Here is a 24723-nt window from a genome sequence, read left to right on the forward strand (position 1 = left end):
GGATTACTCAGAGCTCCCATAAACACAGACCAGGATTCCCATAAATACAGACCAAGGAGTTCCTCAGAAGTCCAGCTGAGTGTGCCCAGCCAGCACAGTGTGACAGAAGGGACACCCAGAGGGGAGCAGGGCTTGAAGAGCTGCACACCCCTCCCTGCACTGTTCCTCAGAAAAGATCCAGGGTTTCACCAGAAACTTTGCAAACTCCAGTGTTTTCCAAACTCTGCTCCTAGGAAACAGCTCTGATGTTGGTTCAGTGCCTCACCTCATGGAGTGTGGCAGCAGCAGCAGGTCAGGTTCTGAACGTGGGTTAAAAAACCCTTTTGGTAAGAACACGAGAGATTTGCCTCTAAATGGGAATTAACCTTGGTATTTGAGAAAGATTTTCTATCTCAGAAAAACACAGCCCTGAGAACTGAGTTCTGTCAGCTATAAATCAATTCTGTAGAACATGTTTACATGTACAGCTGCATTTTTCTGGCATTGCTTCCTAAACCTTTCCTAAAAGCCTCAAGTAACAGAAATCCCATAATCTTCCTAATTCATCTGATTAAATATTAAGTATTCTTACCATCAGGAAGCCTTTCTAATGCCCAATCTAAACCTTCCTTTGTCTAATTTAAGCCCACAGCTTCCCAACCTACTCACTGCAGCCATGGAGGAGAAGAACATGTCAATGCTGTTACATCCAATTACGTGTCAGAATTTGTTTCTTTAAGCAGAAATGCAGTTTTGTGTCTGCAGGATTGAAAGATCAAATGAAACATCTGTTACTAACTCAAGTTGGACCCAGGCACTTTCTACAACATTCAGGAAAATGAAAAGGAAATTTCTCAGCGGGGAAAAAAAAAGGACAATTCCTTTTACTATGCCAAAATGAGACATGCCAAAGTTGCAGTGCTGTCTGGTTCTTTTCTTCCATGTTTCCAGTTTTCTCAAAACATGGGTAAAATTTGGAAATTTGTTAAAATAACTAAAAAGGATTAGCAGCTACCTTACTCTCCTCCCTACATTCAGTGAAATGCCTGGATCCAGTTAGAATTTTACAGTCCTTGTGCTTCACAGACACAAAGCTTTGGGGGAATAAATGTATCCATCCTGCATGCCATTCCTAAAGATAATTCCCCATAAGAATCTCAGCTCCCTCATCCATCTTTGTCTTCTGTTATCGTAATGGGCACAATGCCCTTGGCTCCTCCAGTGGTGCTAAAACCTGAAGGGAATCAGGAGAGCCCAAGGCAGCTCCCTCCTGAGAAGGCACAAGATGATCTGCCCGAGTCATACACTCGGTGCATGATCTGCTGGAGTTTGTAACCTCCACCCCTCTTGTTCTACACCTCAGCCAAAGTCAAGCTGTGCACCAGCCACTGACTCACACCCCATTATTTTATAATATTAGTCATTTAGCTGCTAATTGCCAAAAAAGAAAAAAGGTTTACTACAAATTTATGGAATAGATTTGCATCACTTTCCATAGATGTGTTTGAGAGCTCCGGAGGCTTTTTCCATTTTGTCCCAGTTGTGCTTCACCCTCAGCTCTGCAGGGCTGCAGTGACCCCCTGCCCTCGGCTGCAGGGGGATAACACAGGGCCCTGGGTGACACAGGCTGGGCAGAAGGAGCTGATCCAAGGACAGACCCCTTCAGACCCCCCTGGATTCCCCTCCCTGGAGTGGCCAGGCAGAGCCTCGAGCATCCCCTCACAGCCCTTCCTCCACCCTGCACTTGTCCCATGAGGTTAAAGTGACAGGATAAATGCACAGAGCAATAATTCAGAGAAATTCATCCAGAGAAAGGATGTGAACCAAGAGCAGGCAGAGCTAATCAAGTCTTGAATGTATCAGCAGAAGTTTATAACTTTTATCTTTTTATGAGACAGTTGATCACACACACATATCCACACTTCAATAAATTTGAGAGAGTAATAAAACTTTCCAGCAGACTTTGGCAAAATAAAAAAAGCTCATAACCTCTGTTGCAAAAAAGCCCAACAGGCAGCTTAGAGATCTCAAGTCAGCTGTGAGAGCTACAGACTCAAATGTCTGACATCTCACAATAATAATTTTATAATCCTGATTATAAATCATGGCCAATATCTGTCTTCCAAGGTAAACTACTTGAAAGCAATGTTTTTATTTAAATTAAAAATGTTCTAAAATAATGTCTTAGATGCAAAATAAAGATTTCTAATCTAAATGATAACTAGGAAAGGTTGAAGCAAAATATAGAAATTAAAATGCCTGGGACAGAAACCTCAGGTCTGAATCAGAGCTTCTGTCATAAAAGACTCGCACAGGGAGCAGAGAAATCTTTTTTTCTTCAGGTTCCCTGAGAAGATAAAACACTGAGGTCATCTGCAGCATGGGAAATTTATATTTGTCTAGCAAAAAAATATTTTTCAAGACAGTAATGACTTCTTAGTACTGGAACAGGTAGTCTGAGGAGGGAAGGGACCTTCCCTTTTTGACAGCTTGAAAGATGAACAGGATGTCAATAATCAATGACACTTGACTCCTTGCAGGGAGCAGGGCTGGACTCCATGGCATGGAAGAGTGTCCTCTGCATCACTGCTCTTAAAAATCCACACCAATATTTAGGACAAAGCCTTTAAAGTGAAAAGAAAAATAGTACATGGGAAAAAACTTATACATTTTTATAATTTTCTTGCAAGCTGGGATAAAAGGATTTTTTCACATAAATGCCTCACTGTAACACAGGATGGAGTTTTGTTCTGTGCTTGCTCAGTTACATGTGGGCAAAAATGAATGAAAGCAGAACTGCCACAGTGCCTCCCCTCTGCAGAGTGCCCTGCCCAGCCTGGAATGCAATCATTAATTAGTGAAGCACTCACATACAGGCATGATGCTTCTATTAATTAGAAGAAATGCCAACATACAAACAGGCCTGAGCTTTATTTTTCATTGCCCAGTAGCTCATGGCTGCTGCAGGAAGAGCTCATGACATCCATAGAGCATTGCTGATGTTTGCTCTTTGCACTTATTCTTTTTAGAAGTTGGATTTTTTTGCTTAGAGCAGGACCTGACCAGAGCAGTTTCTCCTCCTACAGGACACACAGCATTGCACAGGAGCTCAGTTCCTGCCTGATGCCTCAGGTTTGAGCTTTTCTACGTTTCACATTCTGTGCTGCTTTAGTGTGTGGGTCTGGTCTTCACATCAGGGCATGGTGAGCTCTGTGCACAGAGCAGGGAGACAAAACAATTCCTGCTCCAGCTGGGCACCAAGGACAAATGATCCAAATCTCAGCCCAGGAGCACAAACCCCGTGGGCTGGAGAGAGAAAAACAAGGATGGGACTGCAGGGGCTAAAGCTGGAATGGGACAATGAACTGCAAGATGTAAATGGAGCAGAACTTGTAAAATGAGAGACCCTGTGACCTGTCACCCATTTTGTGACCATTTTGGTTCATTTTGGATTCATTTTGTGACCATTTTGGTTCACCTTGGGTGCAGCCCTGGCTGGGCTCTTGTGCTGCCCAAGGTGGATCCATGGAGGAGATGCTTTGAATCAATCCCTGCTTTATTCCTTAGCTCTGTCCAGCCTCATTCTAGGGCAGCCTGCACAGGGCATCAGTGGCTGCTGCCAAAGATATCAGCACTCCCCTGGATCCTCCTTTTAAAGCCTCATGTCATCGATAACCCCCAGGCTGGAACACTTTTCACAGCTGAGCTCCCCCTGACCGTGGGTTCCAGTTCTAAAGACCACCCTCAAATGCCTGCATTCAGAAGGGGTGCAATTAGTGAGCCACAGCTACCACAGGCAGCTGCTAAAACCTTCTGCTCTCGAGATTAAAATTGGGCAAACAGAACTTCTGCTAAGCTATCACATGACTGCGCTCAATTTGATTTACCAGTTCTCATAAAACCACAGAAACTTGTTTAAGAGACTGTGACATCTTGAAAATATAATTAGAAGTAAAGAAAATGCAGTAAAATACCCAATGCCAATTCTTAATATTTCCCCTTAGTAAATCCTTTCTTCCTGTTGTGTCTCAAAGAATGAGCAAGGATAAGAAAAAAGGCTCAAACTTTCAAATGTGAAAGTCAAAATGAAATTAAGTTGCTTCCCACAGCCTCTCTGTTGGTACAAAGTTCAGTCTGCCATGATTGGATTTTTGATTCTGCTGGCACTGGGAAAGCCTCACTGGGAAAGCCTGGAATGAAATGCCATTTGAAATGAGATCTGCTTCTGGGATGATTTTGCTCCCTGGCACAGCAGTGGTACCCTGCTTTTCCTGGTAACTGTGGGGATTAGTGCAGGATTACAGCCTCAAGTGGTGCTGGCTTAACCAGCAAGGTGGAAAACCTGGACACCCCACCACTGTTCATCATCCAGACCTCATCAATAAACACTTGTTGGAAAATGGCTGAACTACTCAAATGAAAGCGTGAGATGATTTTCATTTTCATTGCTCCTGCAAAATATTCCAAGAAAAAAACCCAAACAAACAAATGGTTTGAGATTTCTCTGTGTCACAGCCAAATACCAAACCTTCCCTGCAAGCACAGGTGACAGCAGATCTGTTCTTCTATAAAATGCATCTCCTGCCCTTGTGCACACAGCCTGCTGCTATCACACATTGCAAAGCTGGGCCATGGAAGGCAGCAGGACACTCCTGCTGTCCCCAGGAGTGCAGCCCCAAGGACATGGCCTGGCACCGAGGCAGAGCAGCTGGACAAAGGGAACACCTCATGCTGACATGGAAACATAAAACTCACATGAAACAGCCCAGGAGGGAGCCAGCCTGCCCCAGCAGGGCCTGATCTAAGTGCTGTGTTCTTAGAAGACTTGCTTCACTTCTGCAAAGGCACAGCTGAAATTCCCAAAGGATGCTGGCTTTGTTCAGAGCACCAGGCAATGGTGCAAGTTCTCAGTGCCACGTGTGCCTCTCACTCGGCTGTAGGAGGTTTTTACAGTTAAAGGAACCATTAGAGTCAGGTTAATTAGCAGTCAGAAACAAGTCCTGATGTAAGCTACAACTCATTTATCTGGAACAAACGATCAAACATCATTGCTGGATTCCTGTTAGTCACGGAATCAGAAAGGTCAGCCTTAACAAGGAAAACATTTAAGGTAAAAAAGACATAAACACCTGTCCAGGGAGCAGCACAGCACCAGCAGAATAATTCACATGTACAAAGTGTGGGAGGTTGTTCTCAGGATTTCACATCAATCTCCACCATAGGAGCAGTGAACAGAAAATCTTTGCTGAAGTTTTGATCAAGTTCAGCTTGGGCCATCAGTGCCATGATTTACATCTCCTTATGTCCCTCCCCTCCTCTTCCCAGCTAAATTTGCAGTAGTTACCAGAGAGGAAACCTGCTTACAGTTTCTGAACATCAAATACATAAAAACAGAAAAAAAACCCCAAAAACACTACAACAAAACAGATCCTCTGGTGTTCCATGTGAAAATGTTGATGGGATTTCTAATCATCATTAGCAAAACCCCATATTTCATACATATTGAATATTGGTTAAAAAAGCTTCTTTCAATAATTTCTAAATATTTAACCAGTTTTTAATTATCTCTACCAAAATGCAGGTAATTAATGAGTAGCTGCCAAACTCCAGGTATCCAAAACAAAGGAAAAGAACAGTTTTTCCTTCTCCTGAGAATAAAACTACTTAAATAAAAATGGTGGGTGCAAAAGTAAAGCAAGAGGATTTTCAAGACGTTGTGGGGTATGGAGGTATACCTTGTTTTTGTCAACACCTGACACAAAGGAACATTTTGAAGTTTTTATGTCTCAAATAAAAATACTGGAAGGATATTAAGTCCAGGCAGTAAAACTGGGCTCTTTGTCATGTTTAATTGCTCGGATTCATAACCTAGTTTTGCTCAATCTGGATGTTCCTGCTGACTCAAGCAGTTTCTCCATTTTAATAGAAAAAGTTTGCGTGCCTCCACTCCTGTGAGACGAAAGCAATTTTTGAAATATTCCTGACCATCAGTGAAATTTCTCTCTGCAGAAGCCTCATTGCTGTGCATGAAATCTGTAATTAACTACAGCACAGAAACAAAACCCACAAAAGTCTCTGATTGCAACCTGGTGAAGGAAGTCACACTGTGTTCCTTTTCAAAGACAATGAAGGGAATCACAGCCTCTGCAATTTAGCAGGGGTAAGAGAAATGAAAAGAGCAACAGGCAGGGTGAGGACAAGCAAAAAGAAGAAATGCTTGCACTCAACTCCACTCCCACAAAGCAAACATGTCCCCACACTGTCCAAACTGAAGTTCAGCTAAGGTAGAAGTAGTGAGTGCACAAAGCCCCTGAAGACAGTGACTGTGCCACGTTCCTTAACGTCCCCACTGGATACCTTACAAAGAAAATAAAAATAAAATGAAATGGAAAAGACTTATTCCTACAGACAGAGAGCTCTATGGCTGACATGATAAATTTAGAAGGAAATGCCACCAGAACAGAGTTTTGGCAGTGACACATTTATTTCTTTCCACTGTCTGCTATCTCACCCAAATGCAGTCCCACAGCACTTGGATTTTAACTAAAACACATTTGTGATGCACCCTTTGAAAGGACAGGCCTGTGTTTCCCTTCCATCTGCTGACTGTGGATTTATGGCCCTTGTTGTGCTCCAAAGGGCACCCCTGGGCACAGCCAGCAGCTGGAGACCAGTGAACTCCTGAATTCCTGATCTCCCCTCAGCACAGCCCAGGAGAGCACATTCCCTTTCCTTGGAACACATTCCAAGACAGCAGAAATGAAAGGCAGATAGCTCTGCTAATTTCCACCTCAGCTGATGCCACCTAGGTTGGACATATACCTATTTATGGCACAGTAATACTTTTAAAACTTTATCCTCAAATAAAGTTAACACATTTCAAAAGTTATGCATAGCTCTTAGGAGATGCCATAAATTATGTCCCAATCTTGAAATATATATAAAGCCCCCCAAAAGACTGAAAAATTTCTGAAATAATCAATGCCCTCTGAAGCCTTTGTTCCCATCTCCAAACCCTGGGAAGGTACAATCCTGTGGCACAATCCTTCCAACAAAAACTCCAAAATCCTTATCATTGAAGTCAACTGAAAGCTTGACTTTAGTAGCTTGGTTTTTACTAAGGAGTTAATAAATACACATTGTTTGCTTAAATTAAAATATGAAGTAAACTTCAGACAAGATATCTTCTACAGTTAAAATTCCCTATGTATTTTTTCCCCAGTTTACTTTTTCACAATTACCACAACAATAACTTACAAGCATGAGTTGACCACATTTTTCTCCCTTCTCCTCTGTAGGTTGATGCTTCTTCAGTTACCACTTCTAACATATTTATCGTCATAAAATGAAGTAAAAATTGAATAGCAATATTTTCCTTACAAAAGGAAAAGCCCAAACTTCCAATATTATTCTCAAGAACATTACTCTAGACCTTTTCTAGCATTTCAAATGCCACCAAGTTGATCACTTGAACTATTAATTTTTTTATTTTTTTTTTTTATTTATTACTTTTTCCTGGAAAAGTTTTCTGGTGTATGAGCAAAACTGAGATCCTACATGAAACTTCTACCACAAAAAGAATAAATTGGAACAATTCCATGGCAATGATGCTACTGAAGTAAGTGGTTTGAAGTTGGAAAGACCGAAGGCAACACCTTGAAGTTGCTTCATCTGCCCATTGTTAAGTTATTCTGATTTCAAATATTTATTTAAGTGGGAGTAGGCAAGAACACAAAGCTCAAATTTCCCAAACCTGTGCCTGGAAAGGGGTGCAATGAACTGTGCAATGAACTCCTCGAGGTGTCAGGGTGCTGGATGTGGAGACACTGATTAAATGGAACTGCCTACCCGCAGCTTCCAGAGCAGGCAATGCAATGGGAGCTGCTGTGTGCCCACAGCATCTCCAAGACCAAAAAATGCCAAAAAATGCACTGCTTTGGAAGGAGAGCTCCCAAGGGAGAATCAAACCCCTCCTAGATCCATGGGTTTAAAGGAAGCAAAGCTGATGATAGACAGACACTCCCCAGGCACTCACAGAAAAACCCCTGTAAAGGATAAAACCTCAAAGTTCACTTTTTCCTTTTCATTAAATGATTCAAATCTGAAGAACTAAAAATTCTCCACAGCACTACTGCTCCTGCTGTAGACAGGGAACACTGTTCATTGAGTGGGAGTTTTGCTCACTCTTCAACCTTACTTGCATGTTCAAGAAACAGATCAGCATCAGGAACATTAAATATCTAAGAAAAAAACAATAATGTATGGTCAGAATATCAAGATATTCAAACTTTATACCCATCTGTTGCTTCATTTTAGAAATACACATGGAACCAATGTACTGCATGTAAACTGATTTTTCTAAATATTTCATAAGACAAAATGCAAACTTTCTATGTAACATTTACATAAATCCTAATTACTTCTGTATTACGACCAAATTCCTTATCCCTACAGAAATGACAAATACAAAGGCTGGTTTGGATCTTACTCAATTACTCAGTATCCATCAAAATCAAGTACCTGAGGTGGAATTTAATGTACAGCCCTGGAAGCAATGTGATTTTACAGTGTCTGAACTGCAGAGCCCAGCACTCCACTTCTGGGCTGTGCCAGAGTCTCCTCCATGTGACAGCAAGTCTTTCAAAAATATTATCTCCCTATTAGGAGTCTGCACGAGAGTCCTTTTTTTAAAAAGCTAGAGAAATCCACCTTCCCCACTCCCCTCAACATTTTTTTTGCACACTTTGAAGTGTGTGGGTTTTTTAAAGCAAGAATATTGCTAAAGTCATTCAAAGTATTTAAATTACTTTGCAATTATATCCAGCTGGAAACCGATAGGCATTTTTAAATCCTAGTCTTTTATACCCTGTTCCTGCTTTTTTTTTCAATGCAAACACATATAAATGGATTATTAGCCAAAATTACCTGTGTTTAAATTGTATTTATTAACAAAATGCTGCTGCTGTTATATCCCATGCATTTTAACAAGTACAGTAATAAAACCTCCAAATACTCATAAATTGTGTTTTCTAAGATCAGTATATTATGCTGGTGACACACAGGGACCTTGAAGTTAAACAGGCATGCAGGTTGGTCAGGAATCCTGTAACCTGCAATAGCAATCACCAGGCAATAATCCACCTGACAAACCCCTTTCTAATGACACCCTTGCTCTCGTTCATATAAATGCTAATACATATTCCGTCCACAGAAAGCCAAGCAGCTTTCTGAAGATGAAGTTCACATAAACTTCAGCCAAACACGCAGGGAGGATGGATAATCCCTCCCGCACGTTGTTTTCTGTCGGCATCTCGCCGAGGAGCGCTCGCAGGCAGAGGAACACGCGGAGTTTGTCCGGCACACACCCGGCTCAGCCCCGAGCATCCCTCGGCCCCGGGCCGGCACGCAGCCCAGCCGCGACGGCATCCCGCGTCCCTACAGCCGGCCGGCATCCCCTCACCTGGCCGGCATCCTGCATCCCCCTCACCTGGCCGGCATCCCTCACCCGGCCGTCATCCCGTGTCCCTTCACCCGGCCGGCATCCCTTCACCCGGCTGGCATCCTGCATCCCCTCATCTGGCCGGCATCCCTTCATCCGGCCGGCATCCTGCATCCCCCTCACCCGGCCGGCATCCCCCTCACCTGGCCGGCATCCTGTATCCCCTTCACCCGGCCGGCAGCAACAAATCCCCGCAGCCCCTTACCTGGCCCGCAGCCCAAAATCTCTTCAGCCTGTCGGCATCACCGCATCTTCTCACCCGATCGACATCCCTGCACTCCTTCACCTGGCCAGCAGCTCCGCGCCCCTCACCTGACTGACATCCTCTTCACCTGGCCGGCATCGCCGCGCCCCTCACCTAGCCGGCATCATCCTCACCTTCATCTGGCCGGATCCTCCTCACCTGACCGACATCCCCGCATCCCACACCTGGCTGGATCCCCCTCACCTGGCCGATGTCCCCTCACCTGGCCGGATCCCCCTCACCTAGCCGGCATCCCCCTCACCCCTCACCTGGCCGGATCCCCCTCACCTGTCCCCTCAGGTGGGGCAGCCCGCATTCCGCGTGTCCCCGGCCCCTCCCGGCGGGCACAGCCGGGCTCGGGGCGCTCCCGGCGCGGGCACAGGATGGATCCATCCCTCTCTCCCTCCCTCCCTCCTCCGGCCGAGCTCGCCCCGAGCTGCCGCTGCCTTACCTGCAGGGCATCTCCCACGCCTGCGAGCAGCTGCCAGGGTTTCATGGTCGGCGGCGATGCGGGAGGAGCCGGGGGCAGCGGGCGGCCCTGCAGCGTGCGGCGATGGCTCCCGCTACAGCCGCGCTGCCGCCGGCCGTGCCGCGGGACGGGACGGAGGAGTTTCCATGCGCTGCTGCGCTCCTGATGCCGCCGCGATGCTGCCGAGAGCCCTCGGCTGCCTCTGCCCTCCCTGCCGGGCTCGGCAGTGCCGGCGCTCGGCGGAGCCGGTTTGTTTTATTTGGAGATAAGAGCGGCTCCACGCCGGCTTCGCTAAAAACCACAGCCTTGTGGGAAAGGAAGGTGGGCACGGGAGAGGAGATTGCGCTCAATAATTCATTTATGGAGTGATGGCTTAATGGATGGGCTGAATATTAGCTGCTTGTTAAAATATTGGACGTGGTGCTAAAGTTTGCAGGGGTTCACTGCTGGGATCAATCTTGTATATACGAAATGGTTAACAGTTGGATTAAATGATGGTAAATCTCTTGCTAAATTCTGAATTCCTTTTAGAATAATATTGCAGACTATGTCATTTTTAAGATAAAGACTGGCTGGAACAGAAACAAAACCTGACAATCTTGCACAAGAGATGGCAGCAATTAACCCATTTGAGGAGAAGGAAAAAAAAAGTTTCAGATAAACATTAAAAACTGATCCCTTTCACTACACAAAAGCACTCCTTATGCCCTACCAAACAAGCTGCTATTTCAAAGTACATCTATTTATGCAACTGAAGTTACAATCTGCAAACAACCACTTGTGCTCTATTGAAAAATTCTCAAGAGGCTGCTCAGAGGACTTTTCTAATTCTGTAAAATGAATTTTCATACCACATATTCACTATTTCTCAAAAAACCCCCGAAAAGTTTATTAAACATCTTTCAATGTTTATCATTATTCTGCAATGAAAATCGAGAACAATTTCATCTCTTGGAAAATAACTTGATATCAATCATTTCCTTTTTGTAAATACAAATACTTTCTGGCAGAATAGGAGAGACAAGGCTTAATTACGTGCTATGAAGATTTAACATATAGAAAATAATATTAAATTCAGGCTGTAATTTCATAGTGTTTTCCTTGTTTGGAAGTTTTTATTGTAGCCATGTTCAACTTATTAAACTTTCTACCTAGACAGGCTATGGGACCATTAAGGCACCTTAATCACAATGAAGTGTATAATTTGAAAAGAGAATGTAGCAAGGATTGGCCTGACCACTGGTTTAATAGCCAGAACATCTCAGAGCTCACACTGCCTCACTGCGTGGCCTTGACCACATTATTCATCACTTCAGTTTTCCCACTTGTAAAATTAGAATAATACAACTTCCAGTGTCTCCCATCTCTGACTTCTCAGGAGGGCTCGAAGGATTAATGAGCCTACAGTGCTCTGAGATTGAATAAACACTAACTGCTAAGGCAGAGCTAATATGTTTCAGAACATTAAAGCACTGAAATGTTAGAAATTCCAATTAAATCACCCTGTGTGTCAAAACATGGGCGAAGGAAAATACAGGGATTACTAAAATACCATCTTCTACCACTTACAATCAACAAAATACTGTATGTTGGCTTATTAGTTCTGTTATTGAAAGCTGATCTTTACCATATATTCCTAGCATTATGGTCAGATCCACTAGAAATGCCACCAGCAGCAATCAGCACTGCTAATTTACACAACCAGGCTGTCCAGGGCAAGGCCATTCAGAGTCAAAGCAGTCAGAAAACATCTCCATTACCTCAGGCCTGTTGTTTTGAGCCTCTGCAGCACGTATGGGCCTTCCATCAGAGGAGCTGCAGTTCTGGCACATGCTACATGTGGTTCTCACTGCTGCTCTTCAGAGATCCCCATGCTTCTTTCAAGTAATGAAAAAGAGTTTGAACCAACTAATTTTCTCATTAGCAAAAAAATAAGGGGGGCAGGGGGAAGAACTGGCAAAGCACACACTGCTGCAAAAAGAGCTGCAGCACTCACAGAGTTGTGACAACAATCAAAATCAAAATAATGGTCTGGATTCCTATGTCCAACTTAAAAAAGATCATTGCAAACTTCTATTTCAGTCTACAGAAACAGTAACCTTGAATAAAAATCCATGCACATTGCACATTCCTTTTCAGCACTCTCTCTCAGGGGTGGGCAACCCTGGTGCTTCCACCTCCCAGCTGAACAGGAGATGAAATGTCTGAAACCTCTAAGGTGGTTCTTCTACCCCTCAGCTGAACTGGAGATCAAATGTCTGACATCACTAAGGTGGTTCTTCCACCTCACAGTTGAACTGGAGATGAAATGTCTGACATCTCTAAGGTGGTTCTTCCACCCCTCAGCTGAGCTGAAGATGAAATGTTTGACATCTCTCATGGCCCAGAGATGCCAGGGCTGTCCTTGAGTCACCACAGGGGGATGCAGGAGCTCATTGGGATGCCCTTGTTGACAGCAGGGATTCTCCAGCAGCTGTGGGGGAACCAGACCCACTGAGCCACACTCTGACCCCGAGTTAAGAGCCCTGTGGTATGAGCAAAAGCTGAGTGGGAACCACAGCAGGTCCTGGCTGTGGTTCAGCTGCTGGGGACCCTCGCCATGACCCTCTCACCCACACAATTCCTGCCATGGGCAAGGCTCCTCCTGAACCTCTGCCCTTCCTATCACACTTGCAGGGAAAAACCTTGGATACTTGAACTATTGCTGTGATGACAGCAGCTGTTGAGGTTTCAGTAATTCCAGATTTCTATCTTTTTTACTTATCTTCAAGTAAGTGTTTTCAGTGTACTCATTGAATACTACAGATGAGCACCATCACATTATGTCTCACGGCACACCAAAATTTCTAAATGAATTTAGTTGTTTGTCATCCCTTACATCTTTATCTCCTCAAAAAAGGGAGTGTTTTCCTTCTGAATTTTCCAATTGATAAAGAAAATCACAGAGAAGCAGGCCACAGCAGCTAACTGTAAAATATGTGCCTTTCAGTGAATGGTGCAGCTGGAGTTATTTTTTTAAACTGATGCAAAGGTGCACGTGTCATCCTAGAAAGCTTCCAGCTCAAAGCCTTCAGTGGGTAACTGATTTAGCCATAATTTCCTGAACTAAGTTTCTGCACTGTGGGAACTATTAAAAACCAGCATAACCACTGAAGGCAAGTGAATACTGGCCAAATTCACAAGTACATCTCAAGCAGAAGGTTATTCTGCACCTGCCCAGTTTGTAAAGTGCTTTCACCACAGTTCAGTGTGGTTCAGTGTTGAATGCAGGTCCATGTCCAACACACGGGGGCTCTCCATGCCTGATGGATTCCTGCTGGAGTGGGTTCTTCCTACAGCCACCTAATGAGCAGCACCACACAAGGGAGGCTAATGAAGCATATTCAGATGGAAAAGCATCCTGTGATTTATCACAAATGTGCTGCAGTTTTATTTCAAAAGGCTTTGTGGTTTCCATGTGCAACTTTGAGCCAGGCAACCAATGTGTTAACAAATCCAACATCCATCAGATGCCACAAAACCAACAGAGCTCAAGGAAATCTACATCTGAGAATGCATGGTGTTAACTCAGGCTAAACAGTGTCCTCTGGAGAGGATCTAAATGATAAGGATTTTAAACCTGAACTATCAAAACAAATACAATCAGAAAACAAAAGGTTTTTTTCTCTACCAAGCAGAATTTTAAAATGTTCTCCAGGGGTTGGATCCTGCAAGCATCCACAACACTGCTAAGAGCACAGTGAAACTAATAACAAAAGTACACAAAAATAATTGGGTTTAGCATTGGACCTATGTAAGAGATGTTCCAAAAAGGCAGGGACACAAAATTCTAGGTGTCTTCAGAAATCATTTTTCTGTATATTTGAAATGTCAGTGCTGTTCTCTAGCTAATTGCTCACAAGCAGCCTCCATAACAAATTTGTAAATGTGATTATACCAATCTGCATTGCTCTGTTTTGCATTAGGAGCTGGGGCTGCCTCTTCCCAAGGTGTATTTGCTACTCATGTCACCAATCTCTCTTGAAGGTTCTAGTTCTGTTTCTGCCATTCATGCAATTAGAGCAGTTTACAAATGAATTAACTTAAACATTGCAAGTGTCCAAAGGTACTTTCACACTCTTACTGCAACGCTAAATGCAAAAGTTTGTAGCATATTAAATGGAAATTTTATTTGCTATATTTTGTCCAAAAAGTCATGCCTAATTTCATTCAGAAACAAGAAATCAAACACTACCAATAAAACAGTAGAGGAACATAGTTTGATGCAAGTAGTACTGCTCTAATAAATGTTACTTGAAACATTGCCACAAAAAAAAAAGTTTCCTGCAGAAATGCTGTGAAAACTGCTGTAAAAATAACCAGTCATGCCTGTACTTACCCCCCTGTAAAGAGCAAAAATGCACATTCCACAGGATAGGGATTTTTTGCATAGCCGCTGCTGCTTAGGTCAAGTTCAAAAAAGAGTTACTTATCCAAAGCCCTAAAATAAAGCAAAGTTTCTGAAGAAGCATCAAATCAAAGAAAAAAATCTGTATTTTTGTCAAGTGTAAGGAAAGCAGCATTTACCAGCAACATTCACTTCCAAAACTGTTGACTTTTTTTTGAGCTTGTTGCAAAGTTTAATGTGAAACATAAGGTAACAACACATGAAGAAGAAACAGGTCTCTGAAAAGTCTTGAAGCAAAATAATTCCTTCTGTGCTTATACATATTCACAGCCCTGTTGAAATGCTAAAGCAGTCACGGGAATTTGCATTCCTAAAGCAGGCAGCACTGCCACAGGAACAGGGATTACTAGTTGCAATATGGACTTTAATATCTCGCTCTATACATCTTCAGAGGTAACCTGGATCTACATTTAGGTGTTTTTCCCAAACAAATTACATTTTTTAATTTGGTAATTAGAAAACACAACTTTTTACTATGCTGTGAATTCAGAATGTCTTCCAATTCCGCAATCCTTTTTTCCTTCCCACAGCATTAATGCAAATTGTTTCCTCAATAAAACTCTAAAAGGTGAATTTGTCTACAGAGCCCCATGACCAGGAAAACACAGATGTGACAGTGCTCACCACACCAGGGTGGGGAAATGTCAAAACACAATGGAAAATACCTAAAAAACCTGGAAATGCTTCCCCTTGGAGGTCAAATGCTGCAAGGTAACACCTCCAAATGATGAAGTGCAGCCTCTGGCACAGAGCAGGGCCCTGAGTGCAGCTCAGAACATCAAATAAATTCAATATAAACCATTGCCCAGCCCCAGAACCAGAGCTGGAAGGCACTGAGGGAGCACCAAGGCTCCCCAGCCATCCCTAGAGGCACACAGTCCCAGAGGAGTCAGAATTGAGACTTTTCCCTCTGCCTTTGCCCCCTCAGTAAAGCAGAGTGAGCACAGCCCCCGTGAGTGAGTCTGACACGTGCCTGCTCCTACCCACAGTGATCTGAGTAAAGAAAAGAGAATGGCAGAGTTCAGAGATTTCTAGATTTTTGGCCCAGAAAATAGGCAAAGAAATACTCCTTTGCAGCTCTGTGAGATGGATGGAGGTAGAATTCTGCTGAGAAAATGGATAACTGCCTATCTTTTATCCTTATTTAACAACAAATCTTTATTTTGCAGCTGTATTTATTTTTACTCCACCTATTTTCCTTTGCAGTTGCTCTCCAGATTGCAGAACACACCAATGAGACTTTTGTCACTAGCTTTAGAGGCATGATGTTTACTTCTTCCTAAAATGAATGCAAAGATTTAAATATCTTCATAAATACAGGATATAAAGCAGCACAGGGATTGTTATTTGAGATAATTCAAATATATTTTCATCACCTAATACAACACAGCAACACAAATGCCACAATTTCTGCACTATCAGGTAGAAGGCAGAGGTTGAGACCACCTCCAGCTCAGTTCTTGGGGACTTTGTCTCCTTTCAAGTCCTGCTGGCACAGAGAATGTCACTGCTTGTGGATGCAAGCAGCCCCTTGCTCCCGCTCATCTGTGGCACAACACAGTTGACTAATTAATTTTTTTTTTTAAGTATTCAAGACGTGACACATACATGGGATTGAATACAGATTAGCATTACAATAATCACAGAGCTTTTGCAGCCTCAAATTTGTCTTCTTGGAGTGAAGTTCCCTTTAATGTGCAAATGAACGATGGCACTACGTATCTGGAAATAAACAGGCTCATTGTGATCTCATTGTGATCCAAACACAGCACTCTGGTTATATTAACAGGCTGGCAGAGAAATAAAACATCCATGCCCAACTGCCTGGTGCCACATTCTGATCCATCCCACCAGTGGTGTCCTGGAGTTGTGGTAGGAAAATCTCCTTCCCCCCAAATGTTCCTGCACTTCAGTTGTTCTCATGACTTGTAAGAGCTTTTTTGGCCTACTTGTAAAGACAGGATAATATGTTTGCCAGGCTGAGTCAAAAGAGTGCAAAAGGGACGTGAAATTGTCTCAAAACTTCAAACCCAGCAAAAGCTTAGAGGGAGGTTCAGAGGAGAGATGGCCCATGCAGAAAAAGGAAAGGGAAAGCAGGGCAGTGAGCTGGCTGGAGTGCTCAAACCCTGACAATAACTCTTAAATAAAGAGGAACAAAATGATCTTTTTCAAATTTAATTTTTTACCTTTCAATTTTTGAGATTAACTAAATCAATGAGTCTGAAGCCACCTCACACATCACAGGCCCCAGTTCACACACAACAAAAGGACCAGCATGTCCTTCAGGAGGAAATCCTTGACTAACTGTGGGCAGGCCCTGGCACAGGTGCCCAGAGCAGCTGGGGCTGCCCCTGGATCCCTGGCAATGCCCAAGGCCAGGCTGGACAGGGCTGGGAGCAGCCTGGGACAGTGGGAGGTGTCCCTGCCATGGCAGGGGTGGCACTGGATGGGCTTTGAGACCCCTTCCAATGCAAACCATTCTGGGATTCATGTGCTTGGCAAAAAGGGCTGCTCCTGGTAGCTGTTGGTAAACAAGCACATTCCCACGGGATCCTCAGTGCCAGGGCAGTTAATTATAGGGTTTGCTTTACAGTGAGATGCAAATCACAGCTCAGAAATAGACAGTGCTTTAGAAGGATTTAGGGAGACCAACGCTAAGTTTGTCATCCACCAAGGAATGCACACAGGATAGTTTATATCAACATCCATGTAAGATGTTTCCAAGAATAATGAGTGCACGATATTTTAAAAACAAATTTCACACGTTTTTCTGACAAAATGTTGTGAACTCATGGTGTTAATTTTAGCAGTTTCAATTGGATTTGGTATGGTTGGAAATGCAAGGGGAAATCTGCAGTAATCAGGATGTGACACTCATTAACACTTTCACAAAATACCCACTGGATTTGCATAAACTCTGTAAAGATTCATTGGTGAATCTTTAATATGAGATTTCCCTTGGTTTTACTCCACGCTCAGCTCCATTTGCCCTCCCTCTCTCCTCTCCCCTGCCAGCGAGAACGGCTGTAAACAGTTCATAACAAAGCATAATAAAATGTACTGAAAAATGAAAATATACTTGTTATTACCCAAAAGCCTATATAATTGCAGACATAATTTCATAAACTGCAAATATTTTTCAAGAAATCCTTCTGTAAGGGCGAGAAATACTAATTGGATACAATGGCTTGATAGAGTGGCACTCCAAGTCACTTAATAAATCTGGAGATGCACAGGCAAGTTCTTTAATGACCTGTGTATAAAACCCATCCATGGCCCAGCTTGCAGACAGCACAGGATTTGCATGCAAAATAGCAGGAAAAGAGTCTAGAAAATGGAGAAACCACTAAGGCAGCAGAAGGTTTCTGGTCCTGACTCAAAAACTTTAAGCAAATGGCACTATGAAGGGAACCAATTCTTGCTACTCCTAATATTGTAAATGTTGGGGTACATTAAAAGAGATACAAAAAAAATGTGAGTTATTTAAGTCTTCTTTGAGAAAGACATCCTTCCCAAGAGTCAATATTTGCCATGAGTTTTTAACTGAACTAACCCAGGCCTGTTGAACTACACTGACTACATCAACATGGGTATTACAGCAGACAGTCCAATATATAGTGGGAAGTAAACAATGGAAAAAATTATCTTCTCTTTTCAACTATTAACAAAAAGCATTACCAGGTTTAAAAATTCTCATGGAAGTTCATTCTGCTGCTAAAAATGCTTTTTGGTTACTTTTGGTTCTAAATAGAAATCTTCTACAAGAATGGTTATGAATTCAGCATTATTAGGATAAGATAAAGTAAATTTAGGATAAGATTGAGAATAAAATTTTCAATTCAACTCTTCTCCCTGTCCTAAATTCCTGAATAGAGACATAAATGACATTTAATTTCTGGTGTGCTGTACTCCAACCCAACAATTTCTGTTGGAGCCTGAGCTTTGAAATGATTTGAACTATGTACCTGCATAGAACAGTTCCACCAGACAATAGATTATTTCACTTGCTTGCATTTTGAGCAAATTTATTGACTGAGAGTCTCGTTTCATTGCCCCTACTCAACACATCATTATCTCTGATATCCCACAAGCACATGAAAGTATTTTCTAAAGGAAAATACAACCCAAGTGTGAGGGCCAGGATACATTCCTGTATTTTATTTCTGGTTAAACTCTCAGGCTCAGATCACCTTTATGTCTTGTTCACTACAGAGTAATGGAAGCAGGCGAGGGAGAAAAATGAATATAAGTGGTTTTATTTGTCTTGTGGAATCTTTTTAAAGATAAATTAGAACATCAGAACTTGGAGATTTTTTTTTCCTCCTGCTGAACAACTGTGAATTGTGCTGAGGTCACTTGAAGTGTAAATACTCTGAGCACTTTTCATTTGGATTTTTATTTTAAAAAAAGTAATCTCAAAGTGGAACAAATTTTTTGTTACGGTTTAGTAAGCAGAGTTCTCATTCCAACGCTTTAATGCTCCCAAAGCACAACTGATCACAAAGCAACAGCAGATCTTGGTAAGTAAAATATCAAAAATTTTTATCTAACTCAGAATTGCCCATTTCCAAGGCTTACCCATCACAGAACTAATTTGTACCCATCAAAAAGCACAAAACTTGGGGGATAATTTCAATATCACAATAGCAACAACATCCTCTAAATCATTCCTCAAAGAATTCTCCTTGTTGGATGCACAGTGGACTGGCAAAGCAGCAAAGCACTCTGGCATTCCCTGCTTCAGGACTGCAAGGGTTCCACCCCAAACTGTAGAGCAAGAAAATGAATAAATCAAAAAATAAATAAATCAAAAAGGCATTACAGCTTTCAGAGTGTGCTAATGACATGTGAACTCCCTGACCCTGTGACTGAAGTGGTGGTTATTATTGGACAACCACTGGGAAAATAAGCTGTTAGAAAATAACAAGTCTTTACTTTTATTTCACTAATTCAAATGGCACCATCATGACTCCTTTGAACACGATTTCTCAAAGCTGTCATACATTGTTCATGAGAGGCAAGGAAAACAAGTTCATCAGATCTTTCCCTTCTCATTGCTCCGTATCAATGGCAAGAATCTCAAAACACATGCCACACTGTCCCTCACCAGAGAGTGAAGCAAAACTCAGATGGACAGCCCCTTTCTGCCTGGCATCAGATCATAGGGTGAGAAACAAATTTCAGGATCTAAAACCAGGAAAAAGAAGAGAACACTGTGTACTCTGCTGCCCCATAACTCCCTGTGCCAGGGCATACTGGACATTTAGGTGGCTCCAAGCGATAGGGCACACAGAAACTCAGGAATACCTGAAGTATGGATAAAATACATTTCTATGATTATAAGGTGATTTTTTTGGCACTCATACCTGGTTGTCTGCAGCAATTCCATCGAGACAGAACTTGGAAACTGGGCACCAGAAAAGTGGCTGCTGTAGCCAAGGCTCTCTTCAGAGAGAGCAGCAGGCACAACTTCCCAAGGATATTTCCTGGGAATCTCAGCAAGGAACCTCAGAGAAAGAGAAAATAATTCTTATCTCTGTTCTCTGCTCCTGTTGCTTTTGCACATGTGGAATGTGTTAGGAAGATTGTTTACCCGAAGGGATTTGGTAATTGGATTCTGGTGATGGTTGTTTGTATTAATTGGCCAATTGGGCCAAAGCTCTGTCCTGGCTGTCTGGAGACAGTTGTGGTGGTACCACTCGTTGGTTTTTCTGGGTCTGGATTGAAGGCACTTGAGGCAGAAATTTGTGTTCAGACTCAGGTGTTTGTTATTTCTTATCAGCAAAACAGTCTCACGACTATGAGTTGGGCAGCTTTCCATTAGAAGGGACAAAATGACCAACAATATCTGGTTACAAGGTCTTTTAAGACTACTAATTACTAACCAATTAAGAACTGACACCTGGATTATTTTCCCTTTTAACTCAATAACTGATCCAAAAGAGCCCCCAATGGGGATTTTTCTGCCCAGTTACAAAATGCCACCTAAACTCATGAAGAAGGAGGAAGAAGAAACCCAGGATGACACCCTGTGCCCTCCATCTTGCTTCCATCCACAACATACTAAAAATCCCAAAACCTAAATTTCTCATCAAATGATACACCTACACTAATCTCTATAATCTATTTCACACTTTTGTGGATTCCAGTCTGTTCTGGAGTCTAGGAAACTTTCTCCATGGATGAGGGTCAAAGTCAGTGCTGCCCTGGGGGTCAGGGCACCCCAGAGCAAACAGGGAAATATTCCCAGTGCTCTGGGTTTCCACAGACAATCATGGGTTTTTTGTTGAGTATTCTTTAGCATTCTTTAGTATATAATTTAGTATAGTACTGATGTAATATAGTATAGTTTAATGAAGCCATTGTTCAGCATTCTGAGTCAATGGAGTCAGATGCCAATCATTCCCCGCCTGTTTCTACTATACGACCCTGAGGAATCTATATCAGCATGAACTTCTTAAAATGCAGACAGGATGGGAAAACAGGCCAGATATTTTGAGGGCTGACACTCTCCTGGACAGGGAGCTGGCCCACATGGAACGAGGCTGGGCAGATGGGCTGTGGCAGCAGCTGGAGCTCGGTGCCAGCTGCCAGCGCCCTCCCAGCACCGATGCTGGGGCACACAGAGTGTGGCTGCGGCAGAAATGCAAACTCAGGTTTCTCAGGGACAAACTGGGCCACGAGCCCTGCTGCCCACTCTCAGTGGCAGAAAATAAAAGCTCATTTTTTGCACACTGAGAGCTCTTCAGCCTGATGCTGGAATAGACACAACGCAGCACACGGAGTAGAGCTGGCGCTAAAGGAAACTCCAGATTCCAAATGAGCCAACAGGGAATTCCACTTTCACCATAAGATTGTGCCCACATCTCTCCTCCAGGCACCAATTTCCACTGAACATGCTTCTCCAGAGAGATCAGGCATCTTTTTGAAAGCACACAAAAAGTCAGCACGACTATTCCATCCCAGTATCAGTGGGTTTCCCCTCCTGATTTCAGAATTAATGTTCCCACCAAATGCCACCACTTCTAGAGGTTCACAGATTTTCACAGCCTTTGCTGCCCTCTCTTCTCTTTAGGAAAACTCTGAATGCACCCATTCAGAAGACAAACCAAAAGGCTGTAAAACATTACTAAGTGTTAATTTTACCTGGGAAACAAAATGGCATCCACACTCTGAACAGCACATAAGGGAAAGAGTGAAAATTCAGGACATGAGTCAGGACAACATATTCCACATTGACTTCAACTGAAAATAAATTAATTTGTAGATATAAAATTTTGAGTGAATATTACAGTAATAATAAAACTGCAAGTCAACTTTTTACTGCATTGCAATAAAATACTACTCAAAGCTTCAGTATGTCATGTCTCATGCTAGTGGAAAGTTAAAAAAAAAGGAACAAAAAGATTTAGGAGATTAGAATTTTAGAAATATATATTTGTGATATATCTATATTTTTATATTTCTATGCATAGAAATGTTCCCAAACTAATACATTTGCTGAGACTTTTAAAAGAAATACAGTTCACCATTATTCCATCAATGAGAAAGAGGACTCAAGAAAAACAAGTGATCCAAATTACCCCCAAGCCCCAGTGATGCTCACCTGAATGTTTGCTGCACTGAATAAACATTATATTTATATATATATATATATATATATATATGTTTTTTTAATCACATATATTTAATATCCTTAACAGACAAGCAAGTACAGCACAACCTGATTGTGATTATTTGGAAAATAGAAAAGCACCAGAGATGTTTTTTGAATTACAATGCCAGGTACAATGGTCAGGAATATTTTGTAGAGAAGTTGTTGAGATCAGTTGTTTACAAGAGGCTGGAAGGCTCTGACAATAAAGTGCCAGCACCTTTTAATAAAAAGGGAAGAGTAAAGTTTAATTTACAACAGAAAAGAAAATTTCCTGCATTCTTGTGAATTCTCCCACATCATTAAGTCTTTTTTGTATTATTCTAAGAGCTGTGGGGTTTGGGTGATTTCACTAATTGAACTCAGAGTAGGATGATTTTTGGAACACCACTTAAAGATTCTCTTATTTTTATTAATTTCCACACCTAGAGAAGTGAGTGAGCATCACCTCACCTCTGCTCTGGCAGTTTTATTATTTCATGCCAGCTTCACACAGTGACTTCAGCTGCTCCTCATGACACGAATGCCTTCCAAGTGTCACACCTACTCTGCAGATTTCCCAACACAGCCCTTCCAAGATTTTCTAATGGTTGCTCCATTTACATCCTTAGAACTTACCAATATTTCAAGAGTATAAAATATTCCATATTTGTTTATGTTTTTATAACTACACATCCCCCCAAGCAAATAAACTGTGTTTTCTAACCTGTGGAGTTATGCAGCATTTATTGAAATTGTAGAATTCACACTGTTATTATGAGAGCATGGAACAACAAATGTAAAATTAAAACTCATCATTACCTTGAAATCTGGCATGAAACATGAAACTAAATTAAATCTTATCTAAATGCCAAACCCAAGGAGGAGAAAAACACCACCAAAGGGAAAACTTGTTCCTAGATTCTCGTTCCTATTTCTTATTTCATTTGTTTGCATAATTGCAAAGAGAAGACTGAAAAAAGGTACCTGAACAGTCACAACTGAATCACCTGGAACAGTGAGAGGCTGGCATGTGGATGAAGGGAAACATATTTCCATTAAGACTTTGAAAAGAGTCTAAATCTACTCCAAATCCAGACTTGGAGAGCTGTTGAGAATACAGCAAGATTTAATTCTTTGGATGAATCTTATACCATATACTACTGAGAAAGAGCAATAAAACTACACAAAATGGGATCATTTTTACCACATCCAAGGAGATATGAAATCACTTGCCTGGGCACAACTCAGTAACAACTGAACTACTCCCCATGCACCTGCACACAGAGGCAGAAATGCAGACAGCTGCAACTGCAAGCAGATGTTGGGAATTCTGTGAAAACATCCATTGAAACATGAGGAAAAGTTTGCACAGCCTTCCAGTGCTGAACTTGACAACAGAGGTTCAATGAAGAACCAAACCAAATTATTTTTCTTGCGAAATGGGACAGGATGTCATTTGATTCAAATCTGCTGCTCCAATTATTTGGGCATTAGAACAATGATTCACCATTCCAGGCATCTTCATACACAGTTCTGGGCCCTATCAAAGAGGCCAATCTGCCATGTAGAACACCAGAAATCAAGTTTTCCCAGGAAGGACATTTTTATTTCTGCCAATTCTAGTATATAAATCTTCAAACAATAATAAGCTCAATAAATTTAATGCAGCTGGAAATGACTCAGATAAGCAGAAATGGCAGGCCTCCAATGCAGAATGACTGACAGGCCAAGGGAAGCAGAGGACAATTGGAATTGTGACAGTGTAAATCACCACTGAACTATCTGAGAACTCTGCAGGATGCCACCAGACATGGTGGTTGGCCTGGAAAGAATAAGGTTGGAAAATAATTGCCTGAAGAGTGAAGAGCACAAAACAGAGTGCAAAGATTTGAACAGACTAAAGGAAATAAGAATGGGGATAGGAAGGCCAAATGCAAGCTCAGTGAGTGGTCCAGGAAAGAGTCTCAGCACCAGCAGCACCATCCCAGGTCAGGAGCAGGCAAACACTGCTCCTTGTTCTGGAATCCCAGAATTTGAGGGGTCAGGTGTGCCTCAAACCCTGGCAGCTGGGTGCCCGAGGGGCCAGCGAGGGTCTTGGCAAGAACAAGATGTGGTGTAAGCTCATCTCCCATGATCTGAGATAGGCTGGCAAATAAAGCCCTCTTGCTGCCTGCTCATTGAAAATCAGTCTTAAAAAAAAGCTTCTACAGAATGTGGTCTGTCCCTAAATGTATCAGAAATGAAATGTGTGCAATAAAACCTGTGAGTGTTCCCTGCAGACACAGCCCTGCTCTTGAGCAGAGCCCTTCTGCTGAAGGTCTTTCTGTTAAGTGAAACATAAATTGGTAACTGTTGTTGATACTAATTTCTTAGGCACTTATAACTAAATTATCCACTAGAGAGCACAGCAACATTTTCAAACACATTCTGCTTATGCCTGCAAGTGCCG

General features: G+C 42.3%; 1 protein-coding gene across 21 annotated transcripts in view; it reads right to left on the reverse strand.

Annotated features, from left to right (window-relative positions):
* RBFOX1 (RNA binding fox-1 homolog 1) overlaps window positions 1-24723 on the reverse strand; it is a 1183000-nt gene that overhangs the window by 600883 nt on the left and 557394 nt on the right. For 2 of the 21 annotated variants that reach the window (XM_036392512.2, XM_036392508.2), the window contains exon 1: window positions 10174-10471. The exons of the other annotated variants lie outside the window; for them this stretch is intronic. In XM_036392512.2, coding sequence (XP_036248405.1) covers window positions 10174-10218 — 45 coding nt within the window. In that variant the 5' untranslated portion in view covers window positions 10219-10471. Of the gene's footprint in view, window positions 1-10173; window positions 10472-24723 lie in introns of those variants that run through there. 21 annotated transcript variants of the gene reach the window in all.

This window comes from Molothrus ater, chromosome 16, assembly GCF_012460135.2.
Source record: "Molothrus ater isolate BHLD 08-10-18 breed brown headed cowbird chromosome 16, BPBGC_Mater_1.1, whole genome shotgun sequence".
Classification (NCBI taxonomy): domain Eukaryota; kingdom Metazoa; phylum Chordata; class Aves; order Passeriformes; family Icteridae; genus Molothrus; species Molothrus ater.